This window comes from Lepisosteus platostomus, chromosome 1 (assembly GCF_059453375.1).
Source record: "Lepisosteus platostomus isolate fLepPlt1 chromosome 1, fLepPlt1.hap1, whole genome shotgun sequence".
Lineage (NCBI taxonomy): Eukaryota > Metazoa > Chordata > Actinopteri > Semionotiformes > Lepisosteidae > Lepisosteus > Lepisosteus platostomus.
This window is the reverse complement of record NC_142611.1, coordinates 74383306-74398599: the sequence shown is the minus strand read 5'-3', so window position 1 is coordinate 74398599 and position 15294 is coordinate 74383306. Positions and strand designations below refer to the sequence as shown.

Genomic DNA, 15294 nt, shown 5'->3' with positions numbered 1-15294 from the left:
TTAATTTACAGGATCACAGCAAGGAAATGGCATAGGGTGTGAAGGTGCACATTAGAGATCAACAGCCCCTGGAAAAGAGCCCCATAACAGCAACAAATAAATAGTATTTGTTTTAATTAATGTGGCAACTGTACTGTAAAATATATGCTTAAAAGTGCCACAATGCGCAGTTCTGCACAGTATCGACAATACCAGATTGCTGCAGAAGTGACACTCTAAATTCTGAAAATACTGAGGTCACCATAATCAAATTGTTCTTACTTTGCAAGATACCTTCCTTAGGTGAAAGGCCCCTTTTTACATGGATGTTTCTACAATCACAGAAACAGAGTTAAAAAACAGTTGGATACTATTCCAGTCTGAGTCTCAAATAATATTATAAAATCTCAATGAAAATGAATTTTACTCTCAACAGTACAGTAGTTGTTACTTGTGTACTTTATACTTTTCTGAAGTGAAATTGTGATTACTAGCATAATCGTACCTCATTTTTGTTGCATTTAAGTTTTTTAATTTTACAGTGATTTTGTAGCAGTACATTTACAGATTTACAGTAGCATTTTGTAGCACAATAGAATTAATTTTAATACATTTAATGCTTTTAATGTGGTTAGCCTGTACAGTGCAAATGCCTTTAAAATTATGCTGGGAAAGAGGTGGAATCTTAAGTGATAAATATTGGTTAAACTGAAAAATCAGAAGCCCTACAGTACATATGTTACTGCTCGTATTTTTTTAAAGCAAAAAAAACCTACTAAAAGAACAGTGGTGTAGGATAAAGGAAGAACAATTGTTTATGCAAACACATTAGCCTATAAATATGAAAAATAATAAAAAAGACTTTTATAGATTAATTCATATTATCTGCATCTTACATAAATTATTTTGAGATATACTTTTATACGAGTTCTCTCAGTCTGCTTCTACTCAGATTACTTTATACACTATTGTGTAAGGACTCCCAGCACTGAAAAACAGAAATAAGTTTAAAAAAACACGCTTAGCTTGTTTGCTTGCTTTATCCTGTTTGCATCTTAGCTACTGGTCTACAAAATCTATCTTTCAATGAGAACAGCCTAAAACAGAAAATCAACAAAGACAGCAGAAAATAGAAATGCAATAGGAAAAGACACGCAAACTGATTCCTATCGCAAGTCATGGAATATTGTTTTATCTTCTAATGGAATATCTCAGAATTTCTATCTTATAATTTGTAAATCCTACCAATAACTAAATGTATGTGATTTATGTTACTCCCATGGTTACCACTACAGTACTATACCTGGAAGTACACATCTGAAGCAGATAAACTCTACACATATTTAAATAAGATAAATTATTTGCCATTTATTTTTATGTGATTTACATGATAAAAGGTTTTAATTTGAGGGTCAGATCTTTAAACACGGCATACAACGGGATATTTGCAACAGATATCAGTTTCTTCTCTGTAGAATGCATGCAGTTACTTAGAATTTGAATAGGTAGAAGTAACAGCATTTTGTTTGACCAAAAACAACATACTATTTACACTACTCCTTGTTATACTGTGTAACATAAGACATATACTGTCTAATACATAACACAATAGGTATGATTAGCAATGACATTAGCCTACTCAAAATGTGCAGAGTACTATAGTTCAGATTCTTGGGAAAGGTTCATTCTGTCATTAAATGATATAAGGAAAATATGTAGATGAAAAAAGAGAAAAAGGTAATGAATCTCCCTTTGCAAATAAACAGCTTTAAGCAAGTTTTCCTTCATTTGAAGTGATAATTCCAGCTTTAAATATGGAAATACGGGAAACAGCATAATGCATCATTTTCAAGGCTGAATGAAAGAATATGTCCTAATAAAGCCAGGAATACTATCCTGATTCTCCTCAGTTCTTAAATGGGCTTTCAGAATATGTTACAATATAGTAAAACCTAATACGATGAGAAAGAGTTGCTCTGGGAGTGTTAATGTCATTTTCTAGAGGAGTCTTCTGAATTTTGTTCCACTATAGCTACCGGTATTATTAATCAGTAAATTAACAAATGTTGCACAAAAGTACAACTGAATATATTAAAGCGGATTCTGAGATGAATCATACATCAGAAGACCTAGTAGTTCTTGAAGACTGCAGTATGGCACCTCTCTTCTAAGCAATACAGCTTGTCTCATAAATCCTGGATAGAAGATGCTTTAACATTTTTTTAAACACTTTTTGCTGACTAATAAATTTGTGAATAATATAGGTTTGACCATGAAGTATACAGCACATGCAGCTTTAGGAACCTAACAAAGCACGGTCAAAGTTAACATTGGGTGATGTAAATGCAGTATAAAACATAAACAGAACAGCCCTCTCTAAACTGATATTTGTAACTAAGAGCTTTTCAGCTTTTGTCCTGAAGTACCCATTTCGCCTAGTTTTCAGGTATTGGTTTCAAGGTATTGGTTACATAAATGATAGATGAACTGAATTAAAAATGTGCTTAAAGAGACCTTTACAGTTTTCACCTGGTACACAATTCTAAAATCACACTTACCACACTGACATACCATAGTTGGTTCAAAATCTGATAGACAGAGCTTAAAATGGGTCTGAGGTAAAAATGACTGCCCTGCTGGAGAGGTAACTGATCAGGATGTGTCATGACTACAAATAAGGATTCATTTGGACTAGCCTGAAGAGCCTAGACCTAGGTCTGTCACTTAACCTTAAATACAAAACATATATAAATTGCAATTCAAACCCAGTGTTATCAGAATAGTTTTCTTTTAGTTTGCTATACATTCCACAATAGTTTAAACTTTATGCATTTGTTTCTCCAGCTAAAGTATATAAAACAATTTTTAGCATTACTTCATCTTCAGACATCTTTTATACAGGAAGTGAAAGACAACTGAGAAATATACAGTAGATAAAAGCTGAGAATTCTACATATATCAGGGTTATTTCATTAACCATGGTTCTTTAAACTATACAGTTTTCCCAAGCACTGTTCCTTAGGTTTAGGTTAACATGAGGCTAGGCAGATATATAGTAGCAATGTTTCTTCAAGTAGCCACTTGTGCTATTATTAGAGACCAACTCTATGTCCTATGTCTCCCTTATTTGTTCTTTACATTCTAAGGAAGTACATATACAAAAAAGGAGAAAGACAATTAAAAATAACAAGGACTTGTAAATTAAAATTCCCCAACTGTCAGTCTACAGTCTGTCTATTTTAACAATCTGAATGACAGTTATGCTACTTTAGTTTATTGCACAGTTTTCTTCTGTTTGTCTATGGATGGCTGGTCATTTAAAAAATGCAAAAAACAGACACTTTTTAAAGCCGAATCACTGCCCCACCCCAACCTCTTTCCCCGATCCCAGCACTTTTACTTAGCTTAAAATTTACCATTGCTGCCAACTAAAATCATCATTTGATCCAAAGACCAAGAAAAAGCCCAGAATGGTTGTAAAGATGACAGCATTCCCAGTCAATACAAGTGCACATGCCCCCCATTCGATCTGAAAAGAAGAAAGATATAAAAGGACAATATTAGCTTTATTTCTCTGTATAAAAAGCATCTTATAGACTGAAAAAACAGTCAATTTAATTTGGCAGTGTTATAAGATCATTGAGGAGACAAACATCTACTACATATTTCCTAAAAATAAAAAACATGATGAGCTTAGAAATCTTATGACTTTAAAATATACTGAAGTTACAGTTCAAGTAGTGATAACTTTATATGTTACAACTGGAAATGACACAGCAAAAAGTGGGTCATGCAGTTCATTTTCACCACAATAAATGCTTGTATTTAATATTCCACACCTGAGAGTAATGTGTGATACATTTATACGTCTGGTGCCAGCTTCATCTACTGCACAAATAAAAATCTAATGTTTATACTGTAAAATGTATAAAGATATTATACTGCTCACAAATTAATGCTGCATCTCAGTAGATGTTAATAAAAAATTAAAAAATTACCACATTAGCTCTTGCAAAGACTATGGGCAATCCAAATGCTGAGACAACTATTCCCGTTGTGAGAAAAATAGCGAGCTCTTTGCAGGCATTGCTTGCAGCATCTGTGTCATCCACCACTCTCCGTGCAATGCAGTAGGGAATTGGAGAGAGGATATAGAAGAAAAGAACAAACAATGGCCAGTATTTGCTGTAATGACAAGACAGAAAACATTCAAAAACAAACTGGAGATGCAAAAGGATCAAGAGCTAAGCATTTCCAAAAATATAAAAAAAGATAAAGCAGATTAGGTGTTGGGTAAATACATTTTTCAGTTTATCTGTTCCTGAAACATCTCACTGATGATTCTATACCCACGCTTTGCAAGTATTTTAAGGGTCTTCTACAAAAGTAAATATAAAAAAGATGCTCACAAGAAAAATCCAAGGTATTTCCCTTTTTATTAATACAACACTGAAATAAAATATGTGATTAGGAAATTATAAATACTTGCATTACTAACCTTTTTTTGTTATTATTCCCACTGAGGCATAGAATTCCCCTCATATAAACAAAACAATAAACTGTTCATGTTCAAGTATAATTGGTTTTACACATCGTATACGCTAGGAAGTAATAAAAACAGTCAAATGTATATGCAAGACTTATTCAAAGTTGTACAGTGTGGTCACTAATTAATAATAATTGCTTCTGAATGTATAAGTATTTTTCATCCCAAGGATCTCCAAGCACTTTCAAATATAAGAGGGGATTCACCACTAAAATGCAGCATCAAACTAAGTGATAAACAACAGTAATTATGCAGCTGCATTCCCACTAAAGATAAAGTGGAGACTTGAGAAATGAGTTCACTAATTGAACTTGAGGGAAAATTGAGGGAGGCTAAATTGTGTAAGCCCAAAAACAGATTAATCAGGACATGAGGGTTAACACCCATATTCTTCTGAACAGGGCCACAGGATCTTTAAAGATCTGGTAGTCAGCAGCTCTTACCAAATTGTGTCTCCATCACCTATCTATGTATCCATACACTCCACTTACAGCCACAGCCTGGTTTAACTCTGAGGTATCCTATCCTAGTACTGCCCAGGCCCAGCCTTACTTGGCTTTTAAGATTTCAGGTTACAAGGTGGAAACACTGCTCTACTTTGAATGCCTTTATCAGAAGCCATACTTAAAATGACTCAGAAGTCATATTTATAAAAAAGGAGGAGTTTTTAAAGCTTTATAGTAAACTATTCCATTATACTAAGAAAAACAAAGGTATGTGCTCCCTGAATCACTCATTACAATTAAGGAAAGAGAGATGTGGTGTGCCTTATGCTGTTTTGATATAACCTCTGTGTGCTGTTGTGTCAGTCTTTGTCAAGCAGAAAATTCGGTGTAAGGGAACAACACTCACTTGTACACAGGAAGAGCACATCCAAGCATAAGAAACATAAGTCCAATGGCTCCTCCAAAGGACAGGCTAATAAGAGCTGTGAAAGCAAAAAAAAAAACATCTGAAAAAAATATTGACCAAATCACCATAACCTGATTCGCTGGCATTTGTCAGATATTTTGTATTCTGGAAAATCTCCTTATGACTCAGAACACTATTTTAGGTCCAGTTGAGCAAATCATACCTTGCTATTTATCCTACATGAGCAACTGTGTAGTATGACTTACAGCTTGCTAAATTTCAAAATTATTAAGAACTTGATTCTACTCTCTTCATAGGTCAAAACTTTCCACATATATTTAGCTCTTGTATAATTTTATAGAACCTACAGAACATCAGCTGACTGGAACAAAATTAAGTTAGTACTAGTAAAGGTTCAAATGAGTCATTGTGATTTTTCTGGCAGGAGTAAGTAAAATAAAGCTATAAAGTACAGTACCAGTCAAAAATTTGACTACACCTCCTTGAAACCAGGTTTTTCATGATTATCTGTGCTTTAAATTGTATAAACTTGTCTATAAACACTTAATATTTCATTACTTGATATGTGTACTTATAATCTTAAGTGAACTGCACTGAAAATGTTAATTTTTCATTTTCAATAAATGCAACTAGAAGTACAGACGGTTCAACATCAACTGTTCAGAGGAGGTTGTGTGAAGTTGGCCTCAAAGGTCCAGTTTCTGTGTTTTTTGGCCCAGACAGGTCTCTTCCTCTTATTCTGCACTCTTAACAATGGTTTCTTTGCAGCAATTCTTCCTGGTAGGCCAGCTTCACGCAATTAGTCGCCAGTTTCACAGACTTGTGACTCTAATGAACGTATTCTGTGATTCTGAGGTCACCTTTAGCCTACCTGAACCTTTTCACTTCTCATGAGTGCCAGTTTCTTCATATCATTTGACAGTCTTGGCCACAGCAGTTACAGACACTTGCAAAGTTCTTGCAATTTGTCTTAAAGATTGACCTTCATTTCTTAAAGTAATTATAGACTGTCTTTTTTCCTTGCTTACTGAGCAAATTGTGCCATGTTCATTCAGGAATTACAAACTTTTGCCTATGCCCCCTATATTTATAGTAATCATGGACCCTCACACGTTTACCAATAATTGGTGACAAAAGGTAAATGAGGTAACATGCTAATTAAGTGTGAGAACATCTAACAAAGACAAATACAGTTTTAAACTTCTTTTAGTTTTCTAAAACCATGTTATACACATTTCTGACTTTAAACTAACCTGGGCTTCGGACTGAAATCTGCTTGCTTTGAGGGCTCATTTTCACTTAAGATTATAAGTAAACATATCATGTAATTAAATATTAAGTGTCTATAGACACGTTTATCCAGTTTAAAGCACAGATAATCATGAAAAACCTGGTTTCAAGCAAATGTACTCAAACATTTGACTGGTACTGTACATTCTAAAAATTCTTAGAAAGAATCTGTGATAGAAACTAAGCAAAGAAACTTGAAAGGTGTGACAACAGTGTATAAATAACTTGATTAAGAACAAAATGCAATACACGCAATACAAAATGTGTGGACAATTATAAGGATACCAGGGAAAATCATTCCTGACACATAAGGCTTCTTTGAATATCCAAGCAATTCCATGTATTGGAGTACATTAAATAAATGATTATAACAGCAAACTTCTACAAAATAAAAAGTTCAGGTGTTGCAGTGGATGCTTTATCATTTGTCATCATGGTGAAGGAGCAATCTAACATTTTCTTCGAGATTACAGAATGTAAGAACAGAGAAAATATTACTAAATTGCACAAAATTATAAACTGATCACTTATCTCATAATAATACTTTAAGCAGGCAATTTAAATTATGATTTACAATGACAATCTAACCAAGACTTAACACTGGTGTGAAAATAGTGCAGTCATATACTCCATCCACAGTGAGGATCGTTTTGAGGGTTAGATTAATACCTCATCTCATTAATTCAATAAACCCACATTATACTACAAAATGTATTAAACAGCTAGTTCACATCTACAAAGTACTCAGTTCCATGATCTCCATGTGATCAGTCACACAAAGATCCCTTGTACTGTCGAAGGGTGGCCTCTTGAGTAGCTTGTTTCTATAGTTTTCAAACGATTAAAAACATCGTCAAATTTTCTCTGTTTAAGTATTATTTTAGTACCGTGTTCCTCTTGTTGCAGCAAATTTGATTGTTAAAAATAAAAATACGATGTTCATTGTAAACTGGAATTAAAGCAGTTTACAATTCTAAGTGTATTATAATGACACAGTAACGAAAATATCTAATTCCGTAAACCTGACGAGTTTTTTTTATTAACCGGAACAGGCTTACATGATAAATATACAATCCACTAAAGTTATTAGCGGTTTTAAATCCTTTACCCATGTGCGGTGTAAACTGTGAAAAACTACGGAGTTCAATATACTGATACATCGTGCCTTTGTATGATAGCTGTATACATTGTTTTGTTGATCATGCAACGACAAACGGTTGTATCATTTTGTCTGAAAAGCACACGGCTATTTTAATAACAAAAGAAAAAAGCATTAAAACATCCATTAATATAGACTGATATATCAATAATTTGTTGAGACTTCCAGGTATTATAAGCTATAAAGACTGAAATCACATTTAATAAGGTGTTGGCCTGTAGAAAAAACCATGAACGAACCGAGAGGATATGTTGCCAACCAAGCAGACAGCTGTCATAATCTTTCTATCTATACGCTGTTTTGTTGGGACTGCTTATATTACTGTATCAGAAGATAAGATTCAACGAGTCACTGCTCACCTTTAATCCCAGCCATTTCAGCTCAACATGAAATCTTTCGACAACAGCTGATCCTCAACCTTACACACTTTCGATTCCCAGCAATCTCACCCGGCGCGCATGCTCGACGCCAGACAGACAGATGGTTCCTTGCGCCTAACGGTGCAGCACTCCTTGCGCAGTTAAGATTATTTTCGAGTCTTTGCAATTATCTAACGAAATGTAGAAAATCAGGTATTTAAAAAGAAGCAATTCTTTGTGAAATGTTTTTTTTTTGTGTGCAATGTTGCAAGATCTGGCTATCTGTATCATCTGCACAGATACAAATCACGTCAAAAGTAACGTGGAAAGTATTGTTTTTCCCTAGGAGATATTTGCTCAGACACTTGAAGTATAAAGACCCAATCGAAACGACAGCGCCTGCACTTACTGCGATTATTACAGTAATAGTAAAACATCTAGAGACCGTTTTTTATCCATTGTTTTAGGGGTCGCAATATTTCCCATTAGTGTTGTGTCCATCCCGGTTTTCGGAATAAGAAGCCTAATAAAAGAGTGGGGGATATAACTAGTGTTTGTTTACTATGAGTGATAGGAACATTATTGGTTATTATGGTTATTATTTCGAATAACCAAGAACTACATTCTTTAATAATAGCCTGCTAGTATAATATACTTTGACCTCAACAAAATGGTCGTCTTGAAAAGCTCTCACGCCATCGTATTTATTCTGCGTGATTGGAACAAGCCAATAGAAAAGCCTTAAACTGAAAGACATTGTATTGCATGATGAAAACAATCGCAATAATGATCACAGTATTGAAATCATAGCAGCTTTTCTTCTCTTAATAGGTGTTAGTCATACCTTAGTGGTATCGCAAGGGAGATTTGACATATACATGTACATATACTTGAGACGTGATATAGTCTCTATATAAAAACAACTTGGTCTACTTTTTAAAATAGTTGTAATATTGCTTTCGATAGGTGAAATACCCCGGAAACTACATCGTTCGATATTTTAGGTTCTCATTTTGTGTTGTTGTTTTTTTTTTTGTACAGAAAGCAATTATGAAGATATTCGTCGCCATTTTTGTGCTGTTTATTTATACGGGGCGAACTGAGAGTTGGAACGATGGAGGTAAGTTGAAATCTGTGGCTGTTATTTGCAGATCTTTTGCAGGCCGGCTACGTCACATTGTTTTGAAACGGAAACTGTAACTGTTTTATATTGTTTTAATTCCATAGAGCTACCTCAGTGCGTTTAATCTATAACAAGTGATAGGTTTATCACTTGTTAATCTGCACTTAAATTGACGAGTTTGATAGTTATTAGAGTTTTGTATGATTCTGTTAACAAGTATTATAGCATCAGATCCTTACATTTTACAACAATTCCTGTTTGTGCTTAATTGATCCGAGGATCTCATCCAGATATTTCTTGAACGAAGCCAGGATATCAGCTTCAAAACAACAACATGGCTGGATAGGTTGTTCATACACTCAAAACCCTTTCGGTTACAAAGTGCCTCCTATTGTCTGTTTCTTTGATGATTTTGACTACGTTTCCAAAAGGTAGAAAATCGGGATTATGGGGGTCTTAATGGATGATTTGTTTTCAAAATTTGTCAGTAAAATGTATTAATGTGTTCTTGACAAGCTTGTGTTTCAAAGCCATACTGTAAGTGTATCTGGTATGTTTGCAGGGAGTGTTTTGCTTCGAGAGCTTCAGGTGATTACTCTGTACAAAGGACAGTACACCAATTCTCGCAGGACCAGCCCTGTTCCACAGTTACAGTGCATTGGAGGAACTGCTGGTTGTGGCTCTTTCATTCCTGAAGTAGTTCAGTGTCATAACAAAGGATGGGATGGCTTTGATGTTCAGGTATGTGTAACTTGGCTACTTACATATCAAGACAATTCAAAGATGATCATCATCTTTGTAGGAATGTAGAGCTAGACTACACTCATGTAATAAGTCTTTAGACTTTTCAGAGCCTTTTGTGTGAGTAGGAGTCATTATATTCTTATGTAAATGAGGATAATTCTGGATATACTGAAGCCTGTTTTGTACATTACTAGATGCCATACTATTCCATATTATCATGATGAAATTATGGTATCTATCTTTCAGCATCATACAGATTAAGGGTCTTAACTGCTTTTTGTCATGGGATTCATTTCAACACCATCAACATTCTAGAGTCCAACTTTGTGATGCGGATATGAGCATAACCTCTGTCTTGGCAGCTTAAGATAGATACATTGCTCTGTGTATATATATCTAAAGTACAGAAACCACAACAATAGTACTGTATGTGATTTCTTCAGTCTACAAGTAAATCTGAGTGTCCTCAGCACAACAGTGAAACCCTAGTTCATGATGGCTGATTATTTGACCAAGTGGGAAGGTGCAACTACAAAATAGTAAAGTTCTCAACACAGATCCCTTAGTACCTGGAACAACATCAGATTTAAAATGATCAAGATTGACAAATTGGTTCCTGATCATTAAATATCATGTCATAAATAAATAAATCATAAATAAAAAGTCAAACCAATAAAGGAAAGTACCTGTAACCCCAGGATAATCTCCATGTAATCCATTAGGATGCTATAATGTGCAGTATCAAGGACAACTCTCAACAAGTCTGAGACAGAAGGAGGACCTTGCTACCTTAAGAGCATCCCTTTAGGTCTTTTCATTTTGCTCATAAGCCTTTGGTTGAACAGGCTTATGATCTTCTACAAGCACATTTGTGTACCAGCAGAATAATAATAATAGTAATAATTGCTTACACTTGTATAGCTTTACACGTAACGGGGATCTCCTCCACCAAGGTGCAGCATCCACTAGAAAAATGTACAAAACAAATGTTATATGTTTTCATTGGAGCTAGACTATCAAGATGATTTTGTTTTGTGTTTGAATTATTTCTCTTTGTGTCCTTTTTATTCTACAGTGGGAGTGTAAAACCGACATGGATTACTCTTATAGATTTGGAAAAATAGAAGTGAGCTGTGAGGGATATAATTATCCAGATGACCCTTATGTGCTGAAGGGTTCCTGTGGGCTGGAGTACACTCTGGAACTGACTGAAGAAGGAAAGCAGAAGGGAAGGAACAGTAGGAGCTTTGGATCTGGGTTTTTTCAGGACTCCTCAAGCAATGTGAATTATCAGGGCTCTGGAGGTGATGTCAGTGGATTAATGGTGGTTGCTGTTTTGTTGCTCTTGGCCTATGGTGTATATAAGATGTTCTTGTGTGGGCCACACGGACAAGGACACCAGCGTTTCCCTGATGCAGACTTTTCCAACGCCAACACCGATGGCCACTTCACTGATGGTAACACAATGGGCCCACCTCCTCCGGGATTTAAGTCATCCTACGCAGGTACCTGAGGAGTCCACTTCTCCTGGTTAACAAATATTTTTCTTTGTAACTTGTGAGGAATCTTGCACGTGGAAATTTTCCAAGGCTTACGTTTAATATTATTTATCCCACTAGAGGTTTCCTGGTTATTCTCAACAAGGTCAAAGCAGTACTGAGGTATAGTGTAAATTTGGAAAAGGAGGGAAATGTTCAGAGTTGTATAAAATGTAGATGGATCTCAATGCAGGAAACGTATATGGGTTAGGATTTAAAGTTTAATTTTTAAAATGTTTTTTTCCTGAATTTTCTGCTTGTTATGTATTTGTTTGATATATATGTTCATTTAAATATTAAGCATTGTATTATAAACATTAATTGGAGCAATATATTGGTCAGTAAAATCTAATTGGAATGTTGCTCAATGAAATCTTCAGTTCATTGTACTTTTCTTGTATGTTGCTTTTATAAAAATGTTGGTTTATTTAACATCCCTCCAATAACAAGCCTGATTTTTTCTCCTTTTTTTAGGAGAGTCACCAGGTTATGGGGGTGCCAGAGATAGTTATGGTTTTAAAGACACTTTCACAAGACCTCACCAAAAGCCTGCTTCGGGGCCTGGATTTTGGACTGGAATGGGCACAGGAGGTGTATTAGGATATTTATTTGGAAGTCAGAGGTGAGTTTTTAATGTTTTAATGGAACTATTTTCAAGAAGCCTAGTTCTTATACTGTAGATGTATCAGTGTTAATTTTAGTCATCATAGGGAGCAACGAGGTACTGTATAAATCTAGGACTAAATATGAGCCACAAACACAAACACAGAACATCGCACCTAAATTTTTTTTTCAAACAATTAATCCTCGAGCTTGAAAACAACCGTGTCTGGTCACGGCCCGAAAACATAGAAACAAACGTATAAAACACACAAAAAAAATGTGTACTCAATTACAGAACGTAGTTGTATATGAGTCTTTAGAATAAATGAAAGGTTGTTCCGATTCTGTCTATATGTACAATATACAGTGTAGGCCAAAGTTGTATATATTAAACCTTCAGGGGATGTATCTATGATTATACTCAATTCACAGGCATGACCAATATTCTGTAGCACTACAGTAGTTGTATTTTACAACTTAAGCTGCATAAGAGATGCAGTTTTTCATGTGACTACTTATATTGAACAAGAGCAGTCTATACCAAAGAAAAGTAGTTGTAGGAAAACAGGCTTTTTTTGGCCAAAGAAAGAATTTACTTAAGTACAATAATATCAGGATATCTTAATTTGTGATGTGAATCGGACTTTGTCAGGGTTAATTGGATTAGCACCTGTAAAACTCACTTCTGAGAGTTACACCTATTGTCTAAGATACATCTCCTTAAGTTTGTATAATCATTCTTATAGCAGTGATTTTAGCAATGTTTAACAGAACTTTAAAATGACAGAAGACTCATAGTGATTAGCCACACACTTCTGTTTGAAGAAGTCAGTCAAAATCAATGTCTTTGTATTGTGTGCCAGTGAGCAACACTGTCTCCTGGCATACATTGAAGAGAAACAGGTCATTTCATGTCTTAAACCTTTTACCAGCTTATTTCTTTCCACTTTTCTAGATCTCAGCCCAGATATTTTACAAGAGATACAGGGAATTCAAACATTGGTCCTACACCAGTAAATAGTGGAACCCGAACAGTTTCAGGTAACAGTCCAGGCTTCTCAAAAAAATCTATGCATCCTTTTCTTAAATAATTTGATTACTAAGCATTTCTTAGTAATGCAGCCTTATTTTATTCTGAAATTCTATAAAACGCAGGATATGCTGAATGAGGGCTTTATTAGATAATAATGGCACCCATGTTTCAGTGTTATTTTCACTAGTGAAAATAGTATTTTTATTTGTAGTATGTAATTGTTAATTTAATAACACTTCAGGGGGAAAGGATTTAAATCTGCCATGTTATAGTATGCTAATAAGTTGTATTGTCACTCCTGTGAAAATGTGAAATCATAAAAGTATATAGAAATTGGAGCAGACTAAAAAGAAAACAACCCAATGTACTGTATCTGTTGGGTTTCTATCTTGCTTATTAGTTATGTGGTATTAAGGCAGACTTGTCTTTTTTTGGTTTTTTGTAGGTTTTGGAGGAACCAAAAGAAGGTAGACAAGAGGAAGGTTAAAGTATAGCAAACGTCGTCTGCATGAAGAATAATTTCAGTGTCAGATATGAAGCAGGCTTTTTATACGATTGCTCATTGTCTGCTTTGTAACTAACAGCTCACATGAACATGTTGTATATTCCAGGACATAATATTAACTTTTTAATTGGGTAGCAACACAGGAAGCACAGGCAGGGATCCTAAGAACTTTTTTCTTTCAGGACTTTTTTTAATTAACCTTCTATCATATCTTGCAATCTGGAAGGCTCTTCAGAGTGTATTCTATGATATTGCCTTTTTAGTATCTGAATAATCCAAGGGTCTCACCCAGCCATTTGGTGAAGTATGCTGGCAAGTCTGCTCCAATAACATGGGTATGCAGTTTGTTTCTATATTCTCACAACCTTTTGTGTAAAGACGTAACTCCTGTTTCCTTAAATCTGTTCCACCTTAGTTTCACTTATAACCTCAGGTCCTCGTTTCACTGTTGTAATCTTTAGGGCTGACAGCCAGTGTCTTTCAAAATTTTAATCTTCTCTGCTTATATCTTAAGAGGCAACATTCCTGATTCCATAATTCGAAGATGTAAAACTTTTTTTTTCTGTGAGTTATCACCACAGTCTCTTCCCAGAGCTAGTAGTATTGAGGTCCCTGTAAAGAAACTGAAATAAAAATAAATTTTAGGTTTGAATACAAAAATAGATTAATTAAAAAAACTATAGACTCATTAGTCTAAGCTGTGAAAAATACCTTCTTTACACAAAGAGTTGTGAATTTGGTTTGAATATATTTTTGAGTTGAATGTGAATATATTTGAGATGTTCCACATGTTTTCAATAGGCATTTAAGTCATTACTTTTCTTTCAATTATTGCTTTGAGTGAATTTGATATTTTGTACATATATACTCTTTTGTTGAAAACGACAAATATAAGATTTTGAGGGAAAAAGTGAGATGGTTTAGACATTGTCTGATTTTATTGCTGTGATTGTAAAAAAAAATACTCCTTATGTAAGGTTGAAATGAAAGCTTTAAGAAAACATGCTGGGAGAAAATTGTTTTGTAAGCTGAATGCTACTTTTTAATGTTTGAAACAATCAGTTATATTACAAAGTATATCTTAGAATGTTTTGCCATAATAATGGTGGGTATTTTTGAAGCTATGGTAAAAATTAAACTTTTAAGCACAGGTGTTCTATTTAATTTTGTTTAAATTTAGATGAGCTTTACAAATCTGTATGCGTGCCTAACTATAACAAGTTTTTAAAGGAAAACTAAAGACTTTTCAAGTACAGCAAACTGAAACGAGTTATAAAATATTACACATTTTTTGTGAATCTGTGTAAAAGTGTATCAATTTAATGAGTAACAGCATCTGGTCATTTTCACACCGAGTTATATAATAATAAGAACCCACTATTATAGTAAGTTATTTTTTATAGTACTCATGAATTTGACCATTTTCTAAAATGAATCTGTTGTTTAGTTGTATTGAACATAGAACAGAACTGGACTTTCTTTTTCTGATTGTTTCTAATAAATTAGAGAATTTCAAATGTCTATATTGTTTGTGATTATTTG

General features: G+C 34.4%; 2 protein-coding genes across 2 annotated transcripts; one reads left to right on the top strand and one right to left on the bottom strand.

The window, feature by feature from the left end:
* Nucleotides 1-1327: 1327 nt before the first annotated feature.
* leprotl1 (leptin receptor overlapping transcript like 1) lies at nt 1328-8343 on the bottom strand. Its single transcript, XM_088637534.1, has 4 exons — nt 8207-8343; nt 5378-5453; nt 3978-4164; nt 1328-3508 (listed from the first exon to the last, which is right to left on the bottom strand). The coding sequence occupies exons 1-4, from the start codon at nt 8220-8222 to the stop codon at nt 3392-3394; spliced, it is 396 nt and encodes a 131-aa protein (XP_088493660.1). The 5' UTR covers nt 8223-8343; the 3' UTR covers nt 1328-3391.
* A 607-nt stretch (nt 8344-8950) lies between these two features.
* saraf (store-operated calcium entry-associated regulatory factor) lies at nt 8951-15273 on the top strand. Its single transcript, XM_088637500.1, has 6 exons — nt 8951-9326; nt 9892-10070; nt 11149-11578; nt 12086-12233; nt 13170-13255; nt 13693-15273. Exons 1-6 carry the CDS (start codon nt 9257-9259, stop codon nt 13716-13718), a joined length of 939 nt encoding a protein of 312 aa, XP_088493626.1. The 5' UTR covers nt 8951-9256; the 3' UTR covers nt 13719-15273.
* The last annotated feature ends 21 nt before the right edge of the window (nt 15274-15294 follow it).